The sequence below is a fragment of the Protomyctophum bolini genome (assembly GCF_963924005.1).
Source record: "Protomyctophum bolini genome assembly, chromosome: 19".
Classification (NCBI taxonomy): domain Eukaryota; kingdom Metazoa; phylum Chordata; class Actinopteri; order Myctophiformes; family Myctophidae; genus Protomyctophum; species Protomyctophum bolini.
Window position 1 is genome coordinate 19,846,254 of NC_137880.1, and position 27,687 is coordinate 19,873,940.

General features: G+C 42.1%; 3 protein-coding genes across 4 annotated transcripts; 2 read left to right on the top strand and 1 right to left on the bottom strand.

Annotated features, from left to right (window-relative positions):
- Nucleotides 1-182: 182 nt before the first annotated feature.
- Nucleotides 183-4,317, top strand: scg5 (secretogranin V). Its single transcript, XM_080790642.1, has 6 exons — nucleotides 183-229; nucleotides 1,093-1,330; nucleotides 1,519-1,668; nucleotides 2,013-2,125; nucleotides 2,949-3,002; nucleotides 3,417-4,317. Exons 2-6 carry the CDS (start codon nucleotides 1,105-1,107, stop codon nucleotides 3,540-3,542), a joined length of 669 nt encoding a protein of 222 aa, XP_080646768.1. The 5' UTR covers nucleotides 183-229; nucleotides 1,093-1,104; the 3' UTR covers nucleotides 3,543-4,317.
- Nucleotides 4,318-4,464: 147 nt separating this feature from the next.
- On the top strand, nucleotides 4,465-5,714 carry grem1a (gremlin 1a, DAN family BMP antagonist). The gene is made up of 2 exons (XM_080790181.1): nucleotides 4,465-4,578; nucleotides 4,700-5,714. Exon 2 carries the CDS (start codon nucleotides 4,708-4,710, stop codon nucleotides 5,248-5,250), a length of 543 nt encoding a protein of 180 aa, XP_080646307.1. The 5' UTR covers nucleotides 4,465-4,578; nucleotides 4,700-4,707; the 3' UTR covers nucleotides 5,251-5,714.
- Nucleotides 5,715-5,807: 93 nt separating this feature from the next.
- fmn1 (formin 1) lies at nucleotides 5,808-26,839 on the bottom strand. 2 transcript variants are annotated; one of them, XM_080790180.1, is made up of 17 exons: nucleotides 26,417-26,839; nucleotides 24,137-24,245; nucleotides 21,709-21,770; nucleotides 20,707-21,449; nucleotides 19,843-19,984; nucleotides 18,925-19,012; nucleotides 17,718-17,779; nucleotides 17,520-17,608; nucleotides 17,080-17,209; nucleotides 16,488-16,634; nucleotides 15,665-15,724; nucleotides 14,552-14,672; nucleotides 10,678-10,770; nucleotides 8,424-8,475; nucleotides 7,286-7,435; nucleotides 6,605-6,686; nucleotides 5,808-6,150 (listed from the first exon to the last, which is right to left on the bottom strand). In XM_080790180.1, the coding sequence occupies exons 3-17, from the start codon at nucleotides 21,721-21,723 to the stop codon at nucleotides 6,106-6,108; spliced, it is 2,019 nt and encodes a 672-aa protein (XP_080646306.1). In that variant the 5' UTR covers nucleotides 21,724-21,770; nucleotides 24,137-24,245; nucleotides 26,417-26,839; the 3' UTR covers nucleotides 5,808-6,105. The 2 variants fall into 2 exon arrangements, with proteins under 2 accessions (XP_080646306.1, XP_080646305.1); XM_080790179.1 differs by lacking the exon at nucleotides 26,417-26,839 and adding an exon at nucleotides 24,413-26,347.
- Nucleotides 26,840-27,687: the final 848 nt, after the last annotated feature.

Here is a 27,687-nt window from a genome sequence, read left to right on the forward strand (position 1 = left end):
CGTGTATGTATGTGTACCGGTATATATCACACACCATGCTGTAATGTAATTCTATTCTGGAGTCTACTCTGGCTCTTGGCTAATGATTGGCACGGCGCAACAGCCAATGGGATTTATGGGAGGGAGATATTGTTGTCTTAGCAACGGCACTGAAGATCCGTGAAGCGAGGAGGAGGAGGAAGTGCAGCATCCTCGCACAGAACGCAGGTCTTTCTCTCGCCTGGACACGGTAAGGATTTTTTTTAAACACAACGTTATGGTCGTATTATATTATTACTTTCGTTTGTGAAAATAAACTTGCCATAAATGCAATCGCAATGTATATGGATAATGGATCAGCACAGCTGGTCAACAAACACGCGTTCCTGACGACATAGTGTATAGGCACTATGATCGTCATCGGTAGCCTACTAGATCAGCTGCGGCCTGCTATATTTACCTCTGACGTATATATGCACGAGAAAGGCTAACCAATGCATTACGGCTACGGGTGATTAGGCTATTGGGTTATTAATTTATGATCATGAAATATTTAATATTTCTACAGATTGTCTGCCTGCTTTTTGCGCAGGGATGTCTTAATTACCACAGACTCACAGTAGCCTATAGGCTATAGCAACTGCATTAAAGGACCACTTATTCTTCACCACTTTTCAACATATCTTCATATAGGCTATTGATCCTCACTCCTCATGATACAGTAGGCCTACCACCATTTTTGCTCTACTTGGTCTGTGTCTCATCATAGTAAAAACAAAAAAATAGCCCATAGATTTTTATTTGTGAGAACGATGGCTTCCATTTTCGTATTGCAACTTCAGGAATAGAAAGCCTGCAGTTTCTATTAGCTTAATTTCCCCATCGAGGATGTCACTGGTGGATGGGTTTCTGAACTGCCCACATCCCTCCCATGAGGCACAGACTGAGTAGAAAGAAATGGTATTTTATCATAATTATTACTAGTGAGGACCAATTATATGAAGATAGGTTGAAAAGTGTTGAGTGGTCCTTTAAGGACCCATATATATTTTAATTATATAGCCCCATGAATTGCAGATTAAAAGCTCTATATGCTGGGATATTTGTTTTCAGGCAACTTCAAACATGTCTTCAGCGGTGGGGTTATTGCACACAGCGCTCCTGGGTGTTCTGGTGTGTGTGCTGGCCGGCAGGGTGTCAGGTCGAAGCCCCCGCACAGCTGACCAGGTGTCAGAGGCCGACATCCAGCGCCTCCTGCACGGTGTCATGGAACAGCTGGGCATCGCCCGACCCAGGGTGGAGTATCCTGCGCATCAAGCCACCAACATTGTCGGGCCTCAGAGCATACAGGGTAGGAGTCAGGACAACACGTTGTGGTGTTGTTAGACATAGTGCTCACCTTTCGAATAAGTCCTTTGAACTGGGTATAGAAAATGCTAAACTTGTCTGTCAAATGGTCATTACTATGTGTCATACTGTATGTTCTGTATAGCCTATGCAAGCTGCTTTGTGAGTGCATATCTGTTTTCCACCCACAAGGTGGTGCTCACGAGGGACTACAGCACCTGGGACCCTATGGGAACATTCCTAACATAGTGGCTGAGCTCACAGGTGACAATATCCCTAAAGACTTCAGTGAGGACCACGGCTACCCAGACCCTCCTAATCCATGCCCCCTCGGAAAGACAGGTAGAATCAACTGTAATGGTTTAACTCATGTTTATAAAGTGTGTCTATGCATTAATTCTAAGATTACATCCCTCTTCAATGTGTGACACAAATGCAGCGATTAAATTATATTAATGGTACTCGCAAATCGCAATACTATTCCAAATCAAAATAGGATGTTACTATGTTTTAATTTTGTGTTAAGGGTGACTTTAACATGAGTCAGCTGTGCACAATGGAAATACGCTCTTTTGTCAGTATGGATGTCAATCAATCAATCAATCAATCAATCCTTTGTGAATTAGGTGCCCTCCCATTGTTTCCTAAAGCTCCATTAAGCTAACTGTGTATTGTCTTTTACACAGCAGCAGATGGGTGTCTGGAGAATGCCCCCGACACAGCACAGTTCAGCAGAGACTTCCAGAAACACCAGCATCTGTTTGACCCAGAGCACGACTACCCAACTCTGGCCAAGTGGGTAGGTACTAGTGTGGTATCTGCAGTCTCCGAGGCTAAGTGGGTAGGTACTATAGTGTGGTATCTGCAGTCTCCGAGGCTAAGTGGGTAGGTACTAGTGTGGTATCTGCAGTTTCCGAGGCTACTAGTGGGTAGCCTGGTAGGTACTAGTGTGGTATCTGCAGTCTCCGAGGCTACTAGTGGCACAACAACTCTACAGAATGCAGTGGGGGAGGGGTCACTATACTAGACAGCCTATCAGATCAAAATAAAATGGATGTAGGCCTGCTACTGCACACGGTCATCTACACACTGTCTTTGTTTCAATTAAATAAATCGGTTCCTCAGTGATTGTATACTTGACCTATAGTACTCACAGCAACATACTGGCAAATCCTTTGTTTTAATTTAAAAATTAACACTCATGCACTCAACACTCAAAATCAATCATCTTGTAAACTATTATAAATATAGAATTTTAATAGACAGGCTTTTAGATTTTCTAATTTCTTGTTTTCTTTCTGGTCTATAATTGTTATATCATTTACCGTAACAATGACTTTACAATCACACTGGATGTGAATTGTATTATTACTGTCAAAGCAGGTGACTGACAATTTTTTAATTTTAAATAATTAAACCAAATGCGTTGTTTGGACAAATTCAAGCTAAATTTTCTGTTGGTACAGTAGATCCAGCCACAAGAATTCCCCTTTCAAGAATGTATTGATTCTCTGGGAAGGCATTTAAAAGCATTGTTGATTGTAATCTAAGAACAATGGTATTTGCTGCACAACATCATACATTTGTGTCTTTTTTATATATGTATACACATTTCTTTTCAGAACAAGGAGCTTTTGTACCAGAAATTAAAGGGAGGACCAAAAAGAAGAAAACGGGTATAGTGTTTTTTCCTCTCTTCCTTTTGTGGTGCTGTGTCTGAGAAACCACATCACAGCCATCAGGGTTTCCCCCTGAAGGAACTAATGTCCTCTTAAACTCGCCACTTTAGAAGTGAAGTCGTATTCTGATCAATTTGAGAGCCTGAGAACATAATCCTTTGGTCTTTTTTGCAACAAAATGTTCTCATCTCATTTGACTTGACACATGGTCAGAATATAACTTGAGCTGAGTTGGGATACAAAAGCCACAATTATTTTAAATCTTCCAAAAAAATCATGATTTTACATTTTTATTTTTGCCTGCAAACGGCATGCCCACAATTGGGATGCTGGTGTTAAAGTGGTTAAAATGATAGCTAAAATGAATATTTCCTGTGCCAATGCATAATTTATTTCTCTCACGGAATGCAGAGTGCCAATCCTTACCTGATGGGCCAGAGGCTGGAAAACGTGGTTGCAAAGAAGTCAGTTCCCCACTTTTCTGAAGAGGAGGAAGAGGCCGCACCCACCTCTGTCACCAGGATCTCTACACACTAAAACGCCTACACACCTGCAAGTTCTATGTATTGTCAACATGGTGTTCTTTTTAAAACTGCAACCTGGAACTTTTAACCACTTGCAACTGTACTTGCTCTTTTTCCATGTCACCAAATCTCTTAAAAATAGCTGATCTACAAACTCACAACGCATTGAGCTTGTCTTGTAGATCTGCTATTTTTTAGCTATGGATGCTGCAGTTGAAGTGGTCTTACCCAGGATTTAAACCCTGTCTCCTTTGTGGGAGATGGAGATAGGCTACTAGGCCTACTTGTTAACCAGTCTCACCCGGGTCTACATTTCTCAATGGAAGAGTCCACTAGATGTCCTAATATTGTATTAACATACTCTGCCATAGATTGGTTATAAGAATGTTTATTCATTAAAATAAGTTCTGGATTGCAGCTTTAATATTAGGGCCAATCTTAAACTGTATTATCAGTTGTACACTGCTTGGGACACATGTTGAATCGAACATAGTTGGTTTAATATATAGTTTAGTTCCTGTATCCTTAATGTTCACATGGTTATTCAAATATGCTGACGTGCAGATATTGAGGAAAATGAAATATTTTAAGAGCTCTTTATAAATTACAATGCCATTGCTTATTTGTATAAGTGGGTTGCTTACTTACATATTTCACTGTGGAATGGCATTTGATCGCTTATAACATCTGGTTATCATGTAATTCACTATAATGCTTAGTGTTCTAAGACAGCTGTCCTCCTTATTTTCAGCCTGCCAAATGGGTTCTGGTGTGCAAATTATATTTCTGCAAAGTCAAATAAATGATTTACTTGCATTGACAATGAGTGGTGGTGTTTTTCAGTTATCAATCAGATAAATTGAAGCATGAGGGTTTGAGGGGGCGTGTTTAGAAGTTGAAACAAGAGTTTAGAAAAGCTCTCACAATGACATTCATAAAGCCAGAGAGGAAGGTGGAACACTGCAACTTCTAAATATTTCAGAAACATAATTCTGGGACTTGCAGCCTCCCTGGATCAGATTGTCGTGGCAAGTTGGGATACAAAAAAGGTGAGTTAATTTAGGCTACAATAGCCTACTAGCACAAATGATGATGCGTAAAATGCGTAATAACTGCGTAAAATGCTGTCCATCGATCTGTTAAACAGAATTCTGTGTTTTGTTTTCCCAGCTTAAAGCATGAAGATATTACCGATGTTCACCGCCGCAGCAGTTTTGGGACTGCTACTCTGCGCGTTGGAAACTACAGCTATCGGGACGTTTCAAGGCGCATTCCCACATCCATACAAATACAATCCAAACCAATCAGAGAGGTCACCACAACAAACGCCGATCACAGGATTAATGTCCCGCGGAATGGGCTCTATCACGACCGCCGAGGAGGTGCTGGAATCCAGCCAAGAGGCGCTGCATGTCACGGAGCGACGCTATCTGAAGCTGGACTGGTGCAAGACGCAGCCGCTCAAACAGACCATATACGAGGAGGGATGCTTAAGCCGCACCATCATCAACCGCTTCTGCTACGGACAGTGCAACTCCTTCTACATACCGCGGCATATCTATCAAGAGGACAGCGCTTTCCAGTCCTGCTCCACCTGCAAACCTAAAACCTTCACCACTGTCACTTACACCCTCATCTGCCCCGGACAGACGCCGAGTACCAGAAAGAAACGGGTCCAGCGCGTAAAGCAGTGTCGCTGCACAACAATAGATATGGATTAGATGTATATAGTGACTAGTCCTTAGGGAACTGGAGGCACGACACACAATTACATTTATACCACAAAGAGAGAAAACAAGAGACAACGCGAGCAATTATCGAAAAACTATAGGCTATCTAAAAGCCAAGGGATACTTGGACATTGGACCTAGCCTGATCAGTTTAGGACTAAGGTCACGGGTGAGCAGTTTGTACATTGAGTTATTTGTGCATAAAGGTTTGGTTTATAATTATCCTCATAGGTAGGCGGACCATGGAAATAAGTGTCAATGCAAGTAGTACAATAATTTGTATGAGGAAACACTTTCAAATGACTGGATGGTTGTAGTTTCCACTGTGTGGGATGTAAGGTGTTTTTATTGTTGTATAGCAACCTGCACTGTCTGTCACTTCAGTTTATGACATATATAATTGGTTTAATATAAAGTGTAAAATATCTTATGAATAAACTTTTTTACCTATTCAATTGTATTCCTCTTGAGTCTTGACAAGTGACTTAACAAATGTAAAATAGTTTAAAAAAAAGTTTAACATCTTAGAATAAAGACAAATACATATTAATCTATACAATAGTTATTCAAGAATACATATCCCATACAAAATAGTTTTAGATCTTTAAAATCTAAATGTTTTCTTTGTGTTAAAGTACACGATACAGAGTTGAAAGTGCTAATGAACAACAATATTGTTCCAAAGAGGGTTTAAGATAATGAACACATTGAGAGACACACAAGTGCTTTTTGCAGAGTGCTGTGACCCAACAGTCCAGGATTCCCCTGAAGGCATCATGGTCCATATTCAGTTGAGTTTGACAGGGACTTGATGGCATCCTGATCGTCATCCGTAGAGAAAACGTCTCAATTAGCTGACACACTGGCCTGTTTCTGCCGTAGTCTGTGTTTCTGTTAGGAGTGAAGTACAGGTGCACGATTAGATTGATGACAAAAACATCAGTGGGGACAATAACATTTCAACTGAATACATTTAAGCCGTACAACAATAATATGTAGTGTTTTATGATAGATAACACGGAGAAGCAGTGCTTCTTCATTTGTGCAGTATAGGCTACTCGTGATTTATTGAGTAGCACTTTTGTATAGAAATGCAATGTATATTAAAAACATGGGGCTGTTCAAGTGGAGTGCATTGTTAACCAATGTGTATCATATGCAATATACAAAAGAACTGTTCTGTAGTGGTTAGAGGTGTCAGGTACTGTAGGAGACCTACTCTTTGACAAGTAGTACTGCCTGAAGCTCATGAGCACAATATCTTCACTGGCTAAGATGAAATTGCCTCTTAAAATGTACAAATTGCAGCTTTTATTTGCAGTGCTTTTATTTGAGATGCTCTTACCAGGCTGTCTGCACTGATCTTTCTGGTCTCTATCTTCCTGTCCTCTGTGATTCTCTTTACTGAGAGCTGGGCCTCTTTCAGCCTGCAGAAAAATGATAGTGATCATTTAATAGATTGAAAAGAAACACAGTAAAACCAGAGCAACCGTGTCTGATTCAAAAGAAAAAGTCATTGGTAAATTTAGTGGTACAACAGTTAATTGAAGTGATCAATTGAATCAATTGAAAAAAAAGAATAGATTCAGATATTCATAGAATATTGTTTTAAATAGCAACAATGGGCTATTTACAAGCTCATGAATACGATGCACATGTGACACCATTTTACAACAACTCTTTGATATACACAAGTCTATATATAGTAACAATCCTAATAAATGCACTTCTTGATTATTAAATGAATTAAACAAGTTATTGATAGAATAGAGTATGTGCCCAGCATAAAGTGAGTTTAACGTTATGTTGTATGCAATCAGATTTTTGTTTATGGGCTGTCAAGGCCAGAAAGTATATATTTTTTATGATGATGATGTCACATGCATACCCTCTATAAGAAGATAATGATAGTTTCATTTCAGCCCTAGACCACTTGCAGCCTGGACCTGCATGCGTGCACACACACACACACACACACACACACACACACACACACACACACACACACCCCCCCCCCCCCCCTTACCTTTCTTTATAGATTATTTGGTTTTCCCTCTTCCACCTGGTCTTAAAGTCAGCACAGAACTCATACCAGAACATGAAGAAATGACCAGTGGCCACCTCTTTCTCTCCTGTTTTGGGCTCCAGACCGTAGTACTGCACCAGCTCCTGAAAGCTGCACCAAAAATAGAAAATCAAAATAGGCAATAGGGATATTGGTGTATTTCTGTTGAGCCAGTCTCTCTAATCCAGTGGTTCTCAATCTTTTTCAAGCCACTAGTATATTTGAACCCCACAACATTATTTATTTATGTAAGAAGGCATAGCAGTCATTTCTATATATCTTTGTAATTAGTATTTAACATTACTGATTTCAAAGCTGGATTAACACTTATGTGCCAGTGTTGCATAACAACAATAAAACGACAACAAGCCCACAATGCGCCACGCTGCCACAGAGCACAACATGTTGTGAGCTGGTAGATATGCCATTGTTAGTGCGTGACATCACATTAGGCACAAACGTGTTTTTCCACACTTTTTCCATGGATGGACTACTGGTTGAGAAACTATGTTCTCTACAGTATACTGTAGTTTCACATTTTATTGAGATAGAAACAGGCCTTGATGCTGTTTTTGTTTACATTTGGGTTGTTTGAGGATATTGTTAGATTGCAATCAAACTTGGCTTTTATAATTTTGTCAGTAATAGTATCAATCCCACATGATGCTTTGTTTGTTTGGGGTTTCTATATTCATTCTGCCCCACAAAAACAAGACTTATTGGAAATACTTGCGGGCAGGTTTGTAAGCTTGTAATAAAGATAATTGAGATTTTCTTGAGAGCGAAACAGCATGTTAAACACAAACATCGCTGGTTTGGATGTTACACAGGTATTTCTCAAGAAGACAGTATTGGTGGATATAGTAGATATGTAATTTGAGCTATCTTTGTGAAAATGTGGGAGACAATAAACGATGTTGGCACTGCAAAGAATCCCTCCTTTCTTCAGTGCAAATTAACACAATGCAATGTCCAACTGACTTTGGTAGATGGTGACATGAGTGGGTCACATCTCATTGTTTTGTCAGACGTTTGTTAAAAATCAGTGTCTTGAGACATGAGGAGGCATACGAAGGACAATATGGTTTTATTCACAAACCCTTTTTGTGCCGTCACCAACAGATAGGAGGTTTCAGAGTGTTCCTTCCATGCTGCAAAGAAAAAGACAAGATGGCTCAATAACGGGTAAACTCAATCAACAATGAGAGAGATTACATTGAAATAGTCATAATCCTTCATTTCTTCTACATGAACTATACAGTATTGATATCCATACTGATAGTCACTTACTAAGAACGTTGTATTATTATATATATTTTTTAAAATATATATTGGGATCACTTATGCTCAGACATAACCTATTATATATATATATATATATATATATATATATATATATAAACATTTAATTTGCTCCTCAACAATGGTGTGATGCATTCTATAAATGTAGTCTCCATATCCCTGTTACTTGTAAGAATATGTAGTGTGTTTTCCATAATTGTCTTCCATATGCTCTCTTCTATATTTTCCCCAAGATCTATTTGCCACTGTCTTCTAAGAGCAGAACGTTGTATTATGATGACTCTGTCAAATGGAGCCAGACAACCATTTGGCCTCTTCAAAACAGCAATTTCATGGTCAATTATTGAACAATGGGGCCATTCTTGATACTACTTTCAAACTGCTTTGCCTTTATCACAAAATAACAGACAGACACTAGTTTCTGTCTCTGTCTATAATGTGTGGGTTTCAATTTCATTCAGAGGAAGAAGTCCATCCTAACTATTCTTTTCTTGAAATGCAACTCCATTTTGTTGTCCAAACTTTCGTACATTAAGTGGCACTTTCTACAAATTAGTGGACGGCCCTACCTTACTTTCAGATATAGACACAGAATTAGAAACAATCTACAAAGTAAAATTACATCACTCCAATAGCAATAACTTGTAAACCCTATGCATTTTGTTTAAAATTCTTATATGGGGCCAACTTAGTTGACCGTATTCTAATGGACTACACTAAATATCTTTGCCAAAACTAGCTGAGCTGTGCCGTGAGCTTGTAGATCTGCTATTTTTGGCAAATATTCCCCATAGAAAAGAGTTCAAGTGGTGAGTCAGATCTGAATACACCATGAAATGTTAAGATGCATATTTTTTGCAAGTGGAGCAAAGAGACCAAGACGACAGACAGGAGTCTTTCAGTCACTGCCAAATCTACCTGATCCCTATCTGTGTGTCTAGCCTTGGCTGTGTACCCACCCGCCAACATTTATCTCCCTCACAGACGGAGATATCAAACTCACTCCATCAAATACGAACAGGGACAGAGATGCATGCCATGGTAACAGGATGTATGCTAGCTTTAATCTGAATGCTAGAGACAACAGACTAATTATGGAAGGAGTAGGATTTTTGGAGAGAGAAATGGAAAAGCAAAGGGTGGTTCCCTGGAAATTAATGTATTTTCAGTCAGGCAGATGGTACACACATTATATAGTGGGCTACTAGAAAGTGGCTTAAAAGCACCTCAAAATAGACTCGTTTTTACTATTTGGCTCCTCAGAGCCTAGAAGACGTACTGTCTGTCTGTCTGTCTGTCTGTCTGTCTGTCTATGTGCGTGTCCGGAGCTAATCTCACTGGACCGATCAGTGCCAAATCTCTTGTGCACCCTGCCAGTAGGCCACAGAAGCACCTCCACTTTTTCACATGTTTTATACTTAATTAAACGAGTCATATCTATAGAATAGATTATCATCTCAACCTTATACATAAAGCCCAATATCCACAATGAGCCACACATATTCTTTAAAGATCAAGCCATGGCTAATCAGCTTGAATCTGCTAAACTTACGGCCCCCACACTGATGACTATCATTTATGTTAAGATATGTGTAATGTAAGTTGCATTTCAACAAAATAAACATACAGTATTGGTAACTGGAACGCTTGCCTCAAAGCCTAGCCTAGTTCGCTCTCATTTATTTAGACCCACTTGGTGCAGCACACTCGCCCGTTTGTGAGTCCGACTGTTCCGAGATCGCCGGATTTGACTGGGGTGAGTGGACTTTGGTGGCCAAAAATGTGTTGGTCCGTTGTTGGATTTGACCTGGGGCGAGTAGGTTATGGGGCTAGCATTCTTGTATTCAACATATTTTGTGTCCTTCTGTGTAACCAAAAGTAAATCACACTCCTGTGAAGTAAGGGGCACTCACTGTATTTATCGGCCACATGAGGTCTCACGTCGTCATTTAGTGCTCTAAACAAACCATAGCCTATGCCATATGACGCAATCTTCACAAGACATGCATTGGAGGTGCTAGCGCCCCTCAAAAAACTAAAAGTATACTGACCACTGAGGATGAAGGCTTCCATTTTGTCCTTAAATGGCTGCAGGTGCTCCTCCAGGGAGTTAGAGCACACATCCCGGACCCCTTTCTCACACACTGGGAAATAACACAAGGTAGAGAGCAATATATTCAATTCTCCAGTAAGTCGGATACAGTTTAACCACTTGTCTTACGCCATACTTATTATATGAGTAATAGTGAAAATAGATGATCAAAAATCTAATTGAACTAATTGGTATTGAAGTCTCACCTCATATAAAGATATATGAAACTGAGAAGTACATCATTATCCATATTCAATAGTCATTGGTCAGACCAGTCATTAGTCCGACATCGACAACCTATCTCTAACCCTAACCTAAACATAACCGCAAGCACAGGAGCAGCGCCGTTTGAGCGGTAGTCCGACCATTGTTTCCGCATGTCGGTCTGTTGGCGGGTCTAATCTTAGTATGCACCCCCCCTACAGAGGTTTTCTAGGCACGTCCAGTTGAGGGCAGCAAGGACCAGGTGGAGGGATATCTCCATAATGGCCTGGGAACATCTCAAGCTCCCCCAGTCAGACTCAGCTAATGTGGGCAGGAAGGGGAAGTCTGGGGTTCTCTGATGCAACTGCTACCTCCATCACCCGACTTTGGATAAGCGGTTGAAGTTGGATGGATGGAGTATCTACAGTAAATACAATATACGGTAACACGTCTGCAGTAGTTGGAGGTTGTCTCTGACTCTCCCTGCACTTCTATTGAGAAATGTAGACCCTGTGGTTGGGTAGGACCACTACAGTTTGACAAGTGGTATTGCCTGAAGCTCAAACAGATGTTCCATCTTACAGTAGGTCAGTGGGAGAAATGTCTCCAGTGTGAGAGTTCTGGGTTAAAATCCTGGTGTCTCCCAAGGGAGATCATTGTTGTCACACTATTGCGAAGCAGCAATATTGTAAGTGAATGTAACAAGAAAAACCTTGAACTCTTACATTGTATTAGAAAAACAAGAAATGTGTAGTTTAGGAAGGAAAGTGCACTCATATGTACTCATGTATTTAACCTTGAGCTGAGATGGAGGGAAAGCAATTATGGAGAGTCGGGGAAGAGACAGAGAAAGACAGTCAGGGAGATCGAGGCCGGATTGGCTCAACTCCACCTGTGCCAGAGTTGGAGGTTATCAATGTGGTTTCCCCTTCAGATATCATTTATTCCGATTCACCTTAGAGATGGCGGCAGCCAAGCCCACTGTAACCCAGCTCCTCTCCCTGGCTGTGGCTCCATGCCGCTGTGCACAGTAACCCCCCGCCGCCTCTCTGTCCGTTCAATCAGTGGATCACAGGAGCCAGTCTCCTGAGCCAGTCATAATAGTGGCTGCGGTGGGAGCCGAGTCCCTTCGCCCCGCTACCCCCAACTCCCCACCCCCCACCCACACGCTCAGTCAACATCTCCCAGATAAGATTACAAAAGAATACTGTTTTCATTGGGGATTTGTGTAAACGTTGGAGGTAGGTATCTATTTGCATTATGTGGCGAGTCTTTCCCTTTTTTCCTCTCCTCTGTCTTTTGTGACTTACAAGAGTTTGCTTATTTCAGACTGAAGAGGGTCATAAACTCTCACATAAACAGAGCTTACTGATGAAAAGGAAGAGAGAAATCAGTGTTAGAGCAGCTTCTTGGCTTCATGGTGTTGCATGACATACTATATATTTATAGCAGATGACTCATTTTTGGAGAGGGTATTCCATTGTTTAATTGGTTGCACTGCAACACGTTGTGAGCTTGTAGGTCGCCTATTGTCAGCACGCAACAAAGTGTAAAATTAGGCATTACGACGCCATCAAGGTCTGCCAAAATACATTTATGTAGACAAAATAAACTGTACGTTTAGTAGACTAAAATCTTATATTTATTCCACTAAAACAGATGACTAAAATATAAACTAAATATCTTTTTATTCAAAAGACTATGACAAACAAAATGTTTGAGTGCAGAGAGAACAATGTAGTGCCTCAAAGAAACTAGGATACTCTGTAAACATCAGCACTATCTTTCCAAACAAGCAGTGTAAATAAAATTCTTTCAAAAACATTTTTGGTCAAGAAAAAAAACTTGCACAAGTAACTAACACATCTGTGTATGAACTAGTCGAAAAGGTGACTAGAAGGGATGTAAAAGAGGAGTACTGATGGAGTCTGAAGAGATGAGTTTTCAGACTACGGTGGAACATTAGATATAACAGGACTATTATGTAATGTTCCACCGTAGTCTGAAAACTCACCCCTTCTTTGGGGTGTTTTTCTTTGTCACATTTATATGTGTAGATAGATAGATGAAATTCGTCCTCTGCATTTTACCCATTCTACGACAACTAGGAGCAGTGCGCTGCCATCCCACTCAGGCAGCAATTCTGGGTCTTGGTCAGGGGCACACATCGACACATTGCTGACCTGGCCTGGAATCGTACCTGGGGCAACCAGGGGCTCTGGCTCACTATCCACTCAGCTATGGCCGCCTGAACATTGGGAGTGAGTCTGGGAGCCAGGAGTGAGCACTGCCTTTGTCATTTTTGGCTTGGGAACCAGTTGTCTAGTCCAGTCAAGAAACTCAAGATGCTATAGAGTTATAGAGTTGACCGTCAAAGCTCAGCTCATATCAAGTGTATTAACTGCAATGTGAGCGGTGCTTGTAACACCAAGTACGCATCCAAATAAGAAGAATATTCAAACAGCCACATTGAGGGCCCAAACACCGGGCAAGATAAAAGCGTCCTGCGTTGGAGCGATCCAGATCGCACGGTGGTTTGGGTAGACGGACCGATAAGACAAGGCTGTGTTGAGAGGAAGAGAAAGTTATCTGAGGCCAACATCTAGGGGCCACACTGGAGCCCAGATGACACCACAGAGGGTGCTGCCAATCTGTGCATCTGTGCATCTCTGCATCGGCCCAAACAAGAGATAAGAGAGCCTCCCTAGAGATTACATAAACGAGGGCGACAGGGGATACAAAGGGAAACTGCAGGATGAACAATGAAGGGAGATATGATGTGCAGGATTAGAAGCTGGATCTTAAAACAAAAAGGCGCCACGCAGGCCAGGATCAGTAGCTATACACACACATGCAAAGAAGCACATGTGTGCATGTATGCTATGAAATGCATGCATGTGGCTGGCTGCCTGCTGTCAAACTTGAGCACACATACACACGTATACACAAGTAGAGGCAGAAGGAGAGAGCAACACATAATGTCCTCAACATGACCATTGACTGGATAAACTGGCTGGCATGTTGAATGGCGTCATATGGGCACACTTAAAGAGCATAAGAGGGATAAGAGAGGGGAGAGGAAATCTTTTGTTCTTGGCTTTAGCCGACTTGAGTTTGGTCAAAAGACGCGGGCCCTGAACCTAAGTATAAACAGTTACTCAATGGATGGGGCCAGTGATGGGAAACTGTGTGTGTGTGTGTGTGTGTGTGTGTGTGTGTGTGTGTGTGTGTGTGTGTGTGTGTGTGTGTGTGTGTGTGTGTGTGTGAGGAGTGGGGGTCTGAAGAAAAACGATGCCAGACTGGGCCGAGGTTTGGTCTGTGGGAACTATCAAGAGTAACACAAAATCACAGTGATAGAGTTACATGGGCTGGCTGAGGTTTTCAAACAAATACACACAACAAAATGACCACAAGGCGAGTCTATTCCGGTCAACAAGTCACATGGATGTTAAAGCATGCTGTCTGACTGTTCAAAGTGGATATTATGTTGAGCTAGCTGTGTCTTTGGGAATGTTTGGGGGGCGACATACTGAACTGGGGGCTGTTGGTATTCATTCCTCCATATACAAGAAGATAAAAAGACCAAACAATAAAGTGTTGTATTTCTAAATTGGTTCATGATACAGTACCTGTCAGATCTCGTCCGAGCTGTCTCAGGTCTCTGTTGAGGTCATCAAATTTGACATGCGCCGCCAGGGAGACCTCATGAGGTTCAGGAAGTGGGAACTTGCACTCCTCTGTTCCTGCACTCTGGTGACATCCAAGCACATGCAGAGCAGACACCCAGGGTGAACATTTGATGCAAATTAACCTCTGAGATTTTGGCTGTTTTCGACAGGGCCTAGTATACAGTAGATTGAATCAACATGACACCACAAGAAGAAAACTTTCCGGTAACTCCAGCAGTGTCACATTGGAACAATATTATTCATTAACCTTATATCTGGAAGGACACTTATGATGTTGTTAATATTGACTATTAGAAATGTATTATTTTGTTCTAAATATCCACAGGTTGACAAACTAGACATACTGTAGCTAATGGTCTGTCAAGTGTTGTGCTTCTCATGGTTTTCGTCCACAAAGTAGCAGTTTTTGTAATTAATAGCTAGTGAACAAAGTGTGTCTCATCATGGAGCTTTGGCTCATTGAATAAATACGTTTTATGTTATTAATTATGTTAATTGAACCCACAAAGGCAGGAGGAAGAGAGGAAGACCTAGAGCCACCTGGAGAAGGACCACAGAGCAGGAGATGAAGGCCTGTCATGGCAACCACTGGATCGGAGGATACAAGACCGAATAAGATGGAGTTTGTACTCAGGGATTTTAAAGGCCTAAGTAAGTATTAACTCTGAAGATCCTTTTTTAAGGCCAGCCAAGTACAGCCAAGTCCAGGACCTCTCTACCAATTGTGATTAAGTTACAGCGCTCCTTTGACAAGCATTAAAATACCAGCACTGATTAAAAAGATAGTTGAATAACGTAATAAAAATCACACCCGTGTGAAATGAGGGGCGCTAATACATTAAAGTCTAACTCATGTTGCTATGATTAGGTGATGTGATGTAAAACAAACGGTGTAAAAAACCCCATTAAATTCCCTTTATTGTTAATGGAATTTAATGTTTGTGTTAGGGACAGGATGATATAAATCTTCCCTTCATTGTCAATGGCGTTTTTAAAACAAACATTGAACTAAAAACAAACATTAAACCTGTAGGAGGGGTCCATTTGCGTTACCTCGTCCACGTTGCGTAAATAGTACGACACCACATAGTCCACCAGACTGATACGATTGTCCTGGAAAATAAGAAAGAATCACTTTATACACTTAATACACTGCATCTCATTCTCAACCAATGGTCCACACCATTAGTGGTCTATGGCAATGGAAAAACATTAACACAGTGGTCTCCCTGCTTTTTACCTCCTTGGAAACCATGGGAACTCCATATTTTTGTGTAATAATTAGGCCTACAGGTGGTCCACACACAAAAATATATAATATGTATAAATGTATAAAACATTTTTGAACTAATAAGTGTAGTGTGGGCGGTTGAAATTAAATATTGATGTTAAGGGCTTGATATAATTTGTTGTGCGTGGTGTCATGCATCGGAAATAGCAAATCTATAAGCTCTACAGTAAGTATAAATCCAGCGTATACATTAATACAATTGTTCGTCAATGTTAAATATTAATAAAAAAAAATAAAAAAAATAGCTTTAGGAAAGGGAAAACAAAAGGACAAATGATAGTGGCTGTAAGTAAATTGATAGAGAAGGGCTCTTGGCCAGTAGCTTTTAGTGATCTGTGCTCATCGAGGATTAAACCTGCTTCTATAGGCTTTACACTACAGCCACCACACCCTTTATTCATACTCTATAAGTCTATTTCATCTTTGGCCTGGCTCACTGTTGGAGCCTCGCAATGCTAGCAAAATTGTGCGACAACAACTTTAAACATTTTTTTTCACACGCTTGGCATATGCTGAACTATCAATCCACAATTAAAATAAATTATTTGAAAGCTCCTGCGAAGCTAACGTGACGGCCGCCCTTACTCTGCTCTTGACATCCTTGAGTTTGGGCAGGATCTCAAGGCCAAAGCCATCGGCCTGTCCCCTGGTCCTGCTGCCTCCGTTCATGTGATTCCCCAGGGCCAGCACCAAGCCCATCACCTCCCTCACACTGCTGTTCTGCAACAAAGCCTGCGGGGAAACACGTGCTGGGTTAAATGGCAAAGAAGGTGAGAGCATGATTGTGTTCACTTTCAGAGGCCTTGTAGAAAGTGCTGAGCTCATCTTGTTGTAATCCCACAATATTGTGTGAACGATAAACACTGTAAAAACTCTGACTCTGAGTGATACAATGCAAATGCCGTGCAATGCTATTGTGTCTGGAATCAGAAACACGCCCTTCTGTGAGTAAAAGCAATATATCAGATGTGGTGAAGTGGCTCCGCTGTGTCAATCATTTCAGAGTGAACCTAGTCAAAGCCTGAAGGAGAAACACGATTATTTTGAAACATCAAAGACATTACAAAGAAAGGCCTGATCGATGCCTTTCAGCATGCACAGTGGTATACTTTTATTTGGAGGTAGGGTACACATACAGTACAGACTGTGAGATGACCTTTCATGCGACCTTGCCTACCTGGCAGACTGAGGATACCATGTGGACCTTGCGCTGGACGGACGCGATGCCATCGGTGAACGTCGACTGGAAGATGATGCAGTGAGCTCTGCCGGCAAAGTCTGGGATCTGAGCGAGCTCAAACAGGAACCTGGAACACAAAGCACATGTATTAGAACCATATTATGAACCCTGAGCTACACCCCCCATACAATTCATCTCCCAATCATCTCCATGCTCGCAAGTCTTCCTTTAACCTGTCACGTTCCTCCTTCATTTGTATCTCCTCTTTGTCCATGAAATGGATTTATTTTCCATAATTAAAGACACCTTGACTGTCACTTCAGGTCTCTGCTGTCACAGCAGATGTGACTTCACTTTTACTCATACTGTACATTATAATCAATACCCCTGTTTTCCTTTAATAATTTATGTTTAGTAAAATAACACCAGATGCTTACTGTTCAGGCTTGTCCAGCAGTTTGACCTGATCTTCATCTGACGTCTCATAGTGTCTCTTGATCTTCTCCAGCTCCTCTGGCAGAGCTCTCTGAGACACAAACAGTCGGGATTTAAAACAATTAAGGAAGGCTGTTTCCTAATTGCACATAATTTATGTTCAAACTCTATTGGAAACAAAACAAAAGACAACATCTTACATTTTCATAGAGCGCTTCAATGGTCTCCAGGTCCACCACAGAGCTGTCCACTGTGAGCACAGCTGTAGAAACAAGATCATGACAAGACACAGGTTAGGCCTGGTGGTTCTACCATACCATGTAGTTCATATTGATATAGATAGATAGATAAAAACATATGATCTACTATAACTACATTCCTTTGTTGAATCTATGATGACGGTACTGGGACTGATTTATTGGGCTGAACAGGCTGAGCTGAGATCTGAGAGCCGGGGAGGACCCTTGAGGGCCCCAGTAACCCGTTCACATGAACACAGACAGAACACATTCTCCCTTCATTTGGGAAAATGGCTTCAGAGACTGGAGCCGGAGATTAGCAATGCAGATAGTTTTTGGCCGACGCCGTGGTATGCTTTTAGCTTTTAACCCTACTTGAAATTCACCAACAGCTCATATTCAATGGTTGAATCATGCAAAGTGCAAATGAAAGTGAAATGCAAATTAAGGAGTGGAAGGTTTAACCCCATGAACCCTATATTCCCTATATTTTGGACATATAATAAATATTATAATATGTGAACATTCTGTGCAAATAGCCAGTCTACAAGGCCACAATGTGACACGTTGTGAACACGTCAGCAAAGACTTTCAGTATAGAGGGGGAAAAAGGAGGGGGCCTAATATAGAGCCCTGGGGGACTCCGGTCATATAGGGTTTAAATGGTTGTGGCAAAGTTGGGGTAATGGCATACTGTGAATGGGTGATATTTAAGGTGCTGTGGCAGCCTCGGCATAAGAGCCAAGCCTGTGGCTTTCACTTCCTGCCTGGATCAACAGGGAAAAAGCTACACAATCGAGCTGGGGGAATTGAAACAGTCATAACTTAACAACGATCAGCTATGATCCATTCAGTGTGGAGACCCTGGCCTCCCCAGATGATTTGCTCGGAGGAAAATGGTGGTAGACCATAAGAAGGCCCTAAGAAGGGTATGAATGTATATTATGCATTGTAGTGCATTGTAGGCCACTGCTGACAAAGATCATGTATTATAGAAGATGATCCGTTGAATCAGCAGCACTTTTATTACAAAATGATAAATTAAACGGAAGATCTCTTTCAAGGCAAGCTAGAATTTCTTTCCTGTCCAGTACATTATTTATATTTTATAGGCTACATACTGTATAGTAGTATGCTGCAGATGAGGGTTATTGTTCCTGTCACTAACCTTGCTTTATGTCCTTCATCTCCAGGTGAAGGCTCGAAATGAGGATACCTACAGCCTGGGACCTCTTCCCCTCAAGAAGCTTAATGATCTGACACCCATGCACGCACACACACACACACACACACACACACACACACACACACACACACGCACACACGCACGCACGCACGCACGCACGCACGCACGCACGCACACGCACGCACGCGCGCACACACACACACACACACACACACACACACACACACACACACACACACACACACACACATAGTTACCATGACTGCAAGGTTTTGACCATGATTAGTGGTATCATTAGCAGTGGCTCTATTGTTAAGGGACTGAGCAAACACATCATAGCATGCTGTACTGCAGTATAAAAAGCTTATCACCTTAGTAACACATTTGTGTTAATTTTCAGACAAACTTCCCATTAGTAAATAAATTCTGCTGCAGCAAGACCTTAACTAACTAGTGTAGAGTAAATGTGTCCATGGGACTTTTAAACTAGGACTTTTCATTTATGAAACCTGTGATATGGTGTCTGAGGTCAATGGCATCAACTCCCTCTAGTGGATGAAGACACATAATAGAAATATTGGACTTATTCCAACAACGGAACACTAAATCGTGAACAAATTACACTATGTCTGCATACATACTAACCAAAATCCTGCTTGTGTTTGTCATTAAGTTTATCCCGAGTTAGAGGATGAATGGTTATACTGTAGATGTTTAACCCGTGTTTATTCTGCCATGTACTGTACATGCAATAATGTGGATTTATTTTGCTTGTGTATTCTCACAACCCAGTAGGCCTATACTGAAGCCGGATAAACTGTTGCCAGTGAAACCATTTTTTATTAGATACACTGAAGGATCCTGCTGATAATCAGGGACTCAAACTGTGGCCATAATTACCTTCCTGGATTTGGCTTTCTTCTCATAGGCCTCTGACAGAGGCTTCCTCTTGGTCTGTGCGGTGATTTTGGCAAAGAGGTCTTCAAACTCGCTGGTGTTGATTATGTTCACTTCCTCCAAGGAGTCCCAGAGGGTGTCATTGCTGAGGAAGAGAGATAGTGAAGGGTTGTGAGATGAAAAGATCCTGGAGAGACAGTGATTTATTTGATTTATGCTAGTACTTCATATATTTCAAGCATGGTTGCACAATTTAAATTGGTTTTAGTTTTAGAGTTATCGAGAGTCAATGGCTGTCCACCTCCAGCTAATTCTAAAGCGAATTATAATGACACATTGATAAAGTATATGTCCGTAGTTTCAGAAAAGCACATTTTAGGGAAATGCAATTGTTTGATATCCCAGCAGGACATTACTTAATAATTCTCATCATCCAACAATTGCTCTGACAGTGTCTGAACCAAAGAGAGCTACACACAAACTGAAGGAGACTGCATGTGGTTTAGCATAAGTGCAAGTTTGACTGGAAAGGATAACGAAAGCCTGATATATTCTTCATCGTACAATGGTGTCACTGAAACAATCCGATGTGCAAGCTAACAATGTGTCACATCACAACGCATAGTGACACTTAGATCTGCTGTGTAGATCTGCTATTTTGACAAGCAACACCGCTGTACGACATGCATTATTAAGCAAACGTGTGCAGGTTTTGACAGAGGCCTTTTCACAAGGTAGCGACTTGCAGCAGAGGAAGAAGACACAACAACAACTTGGTTTCTGTTCCCTTTGTCGTACAATTATTCCATGGGGTGATTGATATGAAAAAAGGTTTTTTTGGGGGTGAACTATCCCTATAAGTCTTACTTTTTGCTGTGGATCTGTATCCTGGTCCAGTACAGGGGCTTCATGGGACATGACGGCTCCACGGTCACCTTTCGGGGGGGCTCGTTCACCATGAACATCCCACCCAGAGGAGGAGGAGGAGGTGGTGGTGGTGGTGGGGGGGCTAAGCCTGGTATGGGTGGAGGTGGTGGTGGTGGTGGAGGTGGTGGAGGAGGTGGAGGGCCATTAGATGACTGTGAGAGGTTTGGAGGAGCTGGAGGGGGAGTAGGTGGCTGAGTGGTCGGGTTGGCTGATGGAAGTTTCTGGGAAGGGAGGGCAGAAGGAAGAGCCGGCGTTGATTCTGTTGAGGTCAGCGGGGCTCCGGGATGAGGAGGAGGGGACGCTGGGCCACACAGCGCTGGTGGAGGCGACGAGGAGGCGTCCTCCCTCGGTTGAGCCAGGCTGAGGCTGATGGAGGCCAGGTCCAGCTTTTTAGGAGACTCCTTTCGGAGCTGAGGAGGGCCCCCAGCACCGGCCCCGCCCGGCTCCTCCTCCTCGCCCCCCCTGACAAAGGTCTGTCTGTCTGTCTGAACGCAGACGGTGCGGAAGGCTTTGAGACCGAGGTCGTCTTCTGTGGAGACGGCGGCGTCACGGAGGTCCCCGCCGCGGCAGAGACCTCCACCCAGGGATAGCTGGGCCCGTAGGTGAGCCACAGTCAGCTCCAGACGGTAGACCACCTCCTCCTGCTCCACCCGCAGCCTGGACATCTCCTGGACATAGTCCTCCTGAGGGAGATACATTACACATTTTACACGTTCAGTGACACACGTTCACATGACATTACAACTTCCATGGTTGGTCACCCTGGTGGACTGCTGAGGGAAGGAGGGTTGTGAGATAATGTGAAGAATTATCAAAATGACTTAATGGCCTATATGTTTTAGGCTTTTGCACAGCCGTTCCTTTGCTAAATAAAGTTTGTGTCAAAACTGATTTAGGCCTGCAGTGTGTGTATTCACATTTCAAACTTTATACTTCACACACCTGTAAGTTCTCCATTTCCTCCTTGCATTCTCTCTGCAGCTGTAGCAGGGCAGCCTGGTGTTCTGAGAGGAGAGGAATACAGAATTTATAATATGCATTGTGGTAAGTAAGTAGAACAGAGTTTGTTGGATGGTGTGTGTGTGTGTGTGTGTGTGTGTGTGTGTGTGTGTGTGTGTGTGTGTGTGTGTGTGTGTGTGTGTGTGTGTGTGTGTGTGTGTGTGTTTTGTTTATTGGCAGTGGTCTTATTTATATTTTGGGGGTATTACTATGTCACGCCACAAGAGGGCATTAAAACATTGGATAAAGTTTAGGTGTGCACCGTGTGCTGGACTGCGGGAGACAGTCAGTCACTCTCAGATGTCACGTTTCAAATCGCAAATAGCAATATTGTAGTCTGTATAGGCTAGTTAACATAACATACACAACACAAAATAAGATAATTAGATAAAACAAACTAAATATGTTTTATCTGACGAAGCAGCTGCAGCATAAACTGGCTAAAGAAAGAGCCAGTCTAACATTCTGCAACTTGGTAGCCTACAACTACAGCAAGGCCGGGTTACCCCCCTAACCCTAACCGGGTTTCTGAATGGCGGTGTTTCTGAATGGGGGTCTGTTCCCTACAGCAAGAAGACAAGGCCAGGAGCACTATGAAGAAAAGGTATGCGTCAAAGAATAGTCAACTCTACATTGTAATGTACTACACTACACTACAGTATGTACACTGACTACACTACAGTATGTAGGCCTACATTAGCGAGTAGCGACGTGACTGACTTGCCCATTGTTTACATCCTCCCAACCCCATGACAGCTTGTGTTCTCAAACTTCTCATGCAGCAGCATTTCGTGAAATGTTTTAATGTTGTAACTACCTTATCTAGGCAAATGGCATAACTAAACACAATGTAATAAGGCATGTGTATAGTAGACAGTCCCGTCCCTCATGCACTGACATAGCCCCTCTCGGAACCCTCCATAAAAGCTTTTCTGAAATTTGGATGTCGCGCTCTGGGTCTAAAAGATGTCAGAAACTTCAGTAGCATTGGGTTCTGCTTGTAGGGCTAGCACTGACACTGTATTCACCCGCTCACAGGCAGTTAGCACTTAGCCTACGTGTAGGCCTACAGGATGGATAGATAGATACTGTTGCTTGGTCTACACAGCATACACTGTTTGCTGTGTAGACCAAGCAACACAATGTATGCCATACAGTATAAGTGCACAGTATGAAATATTATTCAGCATGGCACTGGACGACGGTCACCCCCATAATGATATGGCTAATAGTATAGCCTATATCTGTACAATAAATGCCTAGTATTGTTTGAAGCTATTGAGGGCTCAGGATGGACTACTTTTGGTATATAGCAATGCATACATTTGTCAGCAGATGGCAGTACATCTCCAAAAGAAAATCTGACAAATATAACTGACTTAGTACAGTTTGAACGGATCTCTCTTTCAAATGGGCAGCTAATGTATAATGAAGCCCCTGGTACAGTATGTGCATGTATTAAGTGTCAGTAGAGAAGAGTGTAGATGCCTACTTTGGACACTTGCATATAGTCAGGGTTGGATTTGCTGAGGTGTCTCTGTTATTGATATTCTCTCTTCTTGAGAAGGAATTTGATTGTTCTTGGTATGTTTGTCATTTATGTTATGACTGTTAACCTTGTTAATTCTGGCGTCACAGTTTTGTGCTTATTTTCAAATGCATTCAAATATGCATGCACTCATTCAGTCATTTGTTGTTGGTCAAGCAAACTTTCTGCCATCTGACCCAATAGCTCTACAAGCAACTCAACATATGTGTTCTGTGCTCATACTCACAAAAGAAAAAAATAGTGACTATTTTGTCTGACATTTTATACAGAACACGAACAGTAAGTAATCACATGATGGCTAGTTCTCCGCTGTACACACAATGACACACAGGGTGGAGGTGTGTTTACCTTGCAGTGCGTGGACCATAATCATTATACTGTACAGTCAATCCATGAAATGACAAATGAGACCACAGAACAAACACTGCCAATCCCTACATTGCTCAGCGTCAAATACTGGAAATGCGTTGTTAATCCATGCCCACATCATGGATTTTCATCATGAATGAATCAATGGAGACTGGAGAGCCACTTTCAGTATTTAGAGTAGATGGATTTACATCTGGGTCTAAATCTATCCAACTGTTTAACAGGCAAAAAAAGCTATGTCTATGATTGGTGGACCAAGGTTAATCATCAGAGCTTCACAAAATGTTAAAAGATTACTTCAACCATTTATTTACTTTAATATGATCTTTGCATAATGGCTACATTAAAATAAACATTCCCTTCTTCATTTCAGTTTTCCTTTCAAATTGTATCTCTTAATATTTAAGGCAAGTTTCATATTTTATTTAATATTTTGTAATTAGTAATTAGTACCTGCTTCTGTATATTTCAGCCCAACTTTCTCCTCCTTGAGTGGTGGCCAGACAGCCTGCAGGCGGCCTGGAGTCCTTTCATCACCCTCTCCTGGGGCGGATGCCTCCGACTGGAAAGGAAGTGTTTAAAACAAAGATTCAGCCCAAACATTCATAGCAAAAGCAGGTATGTTGTATACAGCAGTATTAAACATGTGTACTGTAATATGTATGTATGTCTACTGTCTAGCTATAATATGCTTGCTATAATGTACACGTTCCGTAACACAATGCATACTTTGCTATCAGAAAGGCTTTTCTTCAGTGTCATCTTATTGGAGGTTCTCTCAAAGAGGGTTTTCGGGATAAAGATGTCCTTCTTCAGAGGTTTGGGGGTAAAGAAAGCCTTAAAGGCGTCAAAGGCTGCTTCCGCACTGGAGAGTGGAGCTTTTGTAGAATCATGCATCTCTGAGGAGTCTGTAGCCTCCCCTATTTCCTTTGTGATTTCTTTTTCCCGATTGTCTTCATTTTCATGCTTTTCTGTGATCTCGCACATTTCTTTTTCAGTCTCCCTATCGACTGAATCTGACTCTTCTGAGGGTTCTTCTGACTCTGTTCTTTGTTTCTCCTTTCTTTCATCTCTCCCATCTTTCATCTCACGATGTAAAAACTGTGAAATTTGGCCCAGGAAGTTGTCTTTTGGTTCGCTCTGGTTCTTGGAGTCTTTATCGGGTTCAGTGAAGATTTCTCTCTTCATTCCCTGGGACGATGTTCTGATCTCGGCCACTGTATCATGCTCGGGTCCTGTTACCCCTTTCCTGAGCACCCTGAGGCCACTGAAGAGGGCAGGTAGCTGGATGGGCTTGTCTGCTGTTGGGGAAACTGGAGAGAAGGTGGTCCTGGTCGAGGTGAAGCCAGGCGGGGGTCCACTGGTTGGGGATTCTACAGTAGGGAGTGAATTGTCTTCAGGGACAGGCCGCCAGGCCATGGAATCTGCTGCTTCTGGCAGCATGTCTCTGTTCTCTGCTTCTTCATCGTCCTTTTCTACCACCACCTTCAACCCCTCTTTCTCCACAGGTATATATGAAGGCTCACTGCTAGAGTCCTCCTCAGTATGTTTCCAAGTTGGTGTGGCTGCTTCTGTTGATGCAGCGTGCTCCTTAGAAGCTGGATCTATCTTGGTCAGAGTTATCACTACCGTTCTGCTTTTGGATGCTCTGGTTGTATCAGATTTCATCACATTCTCTGTAGAACAGTGCCCATGATCAGTGTGCGCATAGTCGGTACACATATCTGACAGGCTGTAATTAGAAACATCTGTCATGATGTATTCATTGTCTCTGGAATCCACACTCACTTCCTGGTTGTGTTCATTTGTTTCAGCGTGGTTGTCTGGGATTGGCAGGATATTTTTCTCTCCACCATTGGTTGAAATGCATTCTGGAGATTCATGCAAGTTTGCCAAGTCCACTATTTTATGCAACCTGTTTTTGCGGCAATAATCTATGCTATCACTGTTTCCCTCATGTTGATTTGAGTTGTCTAAGGACACTTTCCTGTTGTTCTGAAACATATCTGAGGCCTTTGTTTCCATACTGCAGTCCAATAGACTGCTTTCGTTCATGTGCATTTCTTTATCGGTGTCTTGTGTTAGACTGATATCTTTACCGCCTTCTTCTGTTTGGTCTTCGTCACTGCCTGCTTCCTCGTTCCGATTTATGTCAGGCTCCACCGAGGCATATGACATAACCTCTCCTTCGACAGGTGATAGGATTCGATCAGGGAATTGTTTGTAATGCTTCAGAACACATCCAAGGCTGGATTCCCCATTCAGCTTCAGAGTGTCATCAGGTTCAGCATCAATCAACAGATCACCATTCTCAGTTGGTGCCTCTGCAGAGAGGGTCCGGATGCACTTCAGGGTGGCAGGCTCCTGTCCCGAGTCGTGTTGGGAGCGAGTGAAGAGAGTGGAGAACTTGTCCAGGAGTGAGTTACAAGGCAGCTCTGGGAGGGATTTATTTCCCAGGATGTCAACATTGTTAGCGTTTACTATGCTCATATCCATGACTTGTGTTTTTACAGTATCTATCTGAATATAATCTTACACAAGAAAACAATACATCTCAGTCTACAGTCTTAAGCATGCAATACTTGAACCAGAAACGGCATCTATTTAATGCATTCCAGGGCCATGCAGTATATTTTATACATAATCTACGGATTCTACGCACAATTCAAGCAATGTAGCAGACAATCCATGCACAGCCCTAGAAAGCCATAGTGTCAGCACTGAAAATCCAACCTGCGTTCGCTCCAGTTTGTTTTAAAACGATGAGATCATGAGAATGAGAATGTTATTCACGACCGTTACTGGTTCTTACAAGTTCTAGCAGAGCACTAACTACAGCTGTTCACTCATTTTAACCAATGAGAGAATTCCAAAGAGTAACGGAAAAAAAACGGCTGCCAAGCCCAGCTCCGTGGTTTTGCTCACTGTGACTCAGAAGTGGAGAGTGAGGTACTTCACCACAGCTGTAAACCAGATCTGAAGTTAATTCACATCAAAATCCAATTTCCTTTCCCAGTCTGTCTCTTGCCCACTGTAGCTCTCCTGTACCTGCTGCTGTGGTTTACCAACAACATAGCAGTAGCATCTTGGCCTTTATCCAACAGGTTGTCACCACACAATTGAAAACAGATGGGGTCTTCAGTAGTCGTCTGTCTGCGTAAAACTTTCCTCGCTGGGTTTTGTCGGCCTCTGCGGTGGCTGCCACTGTTTTCAGACCTCACCCTCTGGGATCAGTGAGCTGCACTGCATAGGAAACCTTCCAGAGTGCACCACACCCAGAGAGAGAAGGGCAAACAGCATTGGTTGAACATTGGTTCTGAAATAACACCAACGTAGAGTTCTGTCCCATCCCCTGCAAGCACTGAGGAACAGCACTCTAATCTGTGCTACTTAGCAGGTCTAACCCCACCTACACTCACTCGATTTACATCTCATTTACATACAGCAAATCCATTGACATGGAAATTAACACAAATAATGGCGATTGACTTTTCTATTATGAAAGACAAAGGGAAAAGTATCCTCCACTATTCTAAAATGAATAACCTCTGGACTACCTCACAGTTACTATCACAACAGGTTACACCCATGTTTGTTTTAATGTTAAGATATTGCTCCCTAAGAGCCTGCTGGCAAGTGAAAGATCAACATCCCCTGATGTCATTATATAATACGATTCAAGGTTCAGTCCTGTGTTGGGAGACATGTTTTACCCTGTGCAGAACTTAAGCTGCAACACTTCATCTAAGAAATCTCATTACGCGAGGTTTCACATTCCAATGGGACTGTAATGGTATGGTTTGGGCCAGTGTGGCCTTTATGCAAGAGATGGCCTTATGTAATGGTAATGAATCTAGATAATCCTATTAAATGCCATTACTAGGGGTCTGTGCACAACATGAATGTTGTATTCACCAGCCTGAATACAACATTAGATGGAGGAATTAAATGTTAAATTCTTCTATTATTGCTTGTTCTCTCTATCAGTAATGATGCCCAGCCTA

What these genes read in the sequence shown, in the direction of transcription:
- scg5 (XM_080790642.1), top strand. Translation starts at nt 1,105, where the DNA reads ATGTCTTCAGCGGTGGGGTTATTGCACACAGCGCTCCTGGGTGTTCTG. An exon ending in ATGCCCCCTCGGAAAGACAG is followed by an intron (nt 1,669 to 2,012) that starts GTAGAATCAACT and finishes TCTTTTACACAG; the next exon opens with CAGCAGATGGGTGTCTGGAG. An exon ending in ACCCAACTCTGGCCAAGTGG is followed by an intron (nt 2,126 to 2,948) that starts GTAGGTACTAGT and finishes ATTTCTTTTCAG; the next exon opens with AACAAGGAGCTTTTGTACCA.
- grem1a (XM_080790181.1), top strand. Translation starts at nt 4,708, where the DNA reads ATGAAGATATTACCGATGTTCACCGCCGCAGCAGTTTTGGGACTGCTA.
- fmn1 (XM_080790179.1), bottom strand. Translation starts at nt 26,179, where the DNA reads ATGGATATGAGCATAGTAAACGCTAACAATGTTGACATCCTGGGAAAT. An exon ending in ATACAGATCCACAGCAAAAA is followed by an intron (nt 19,985 to 20,706) that starts GTAAGACTTATA and finishes TCTCTTCCTCAG; the next exon opens with CAATGACACCCTCTGGGACT. An exon ending in TTGGTGACGGCACAAAAAGG is followed by an intron (nt 7,436 to 8,423) that starts GTTTGTGAATAA and finishes TTTTTGGTGCAG; the next exon opens with CTTTCAGGAGCTGGTGCAGT.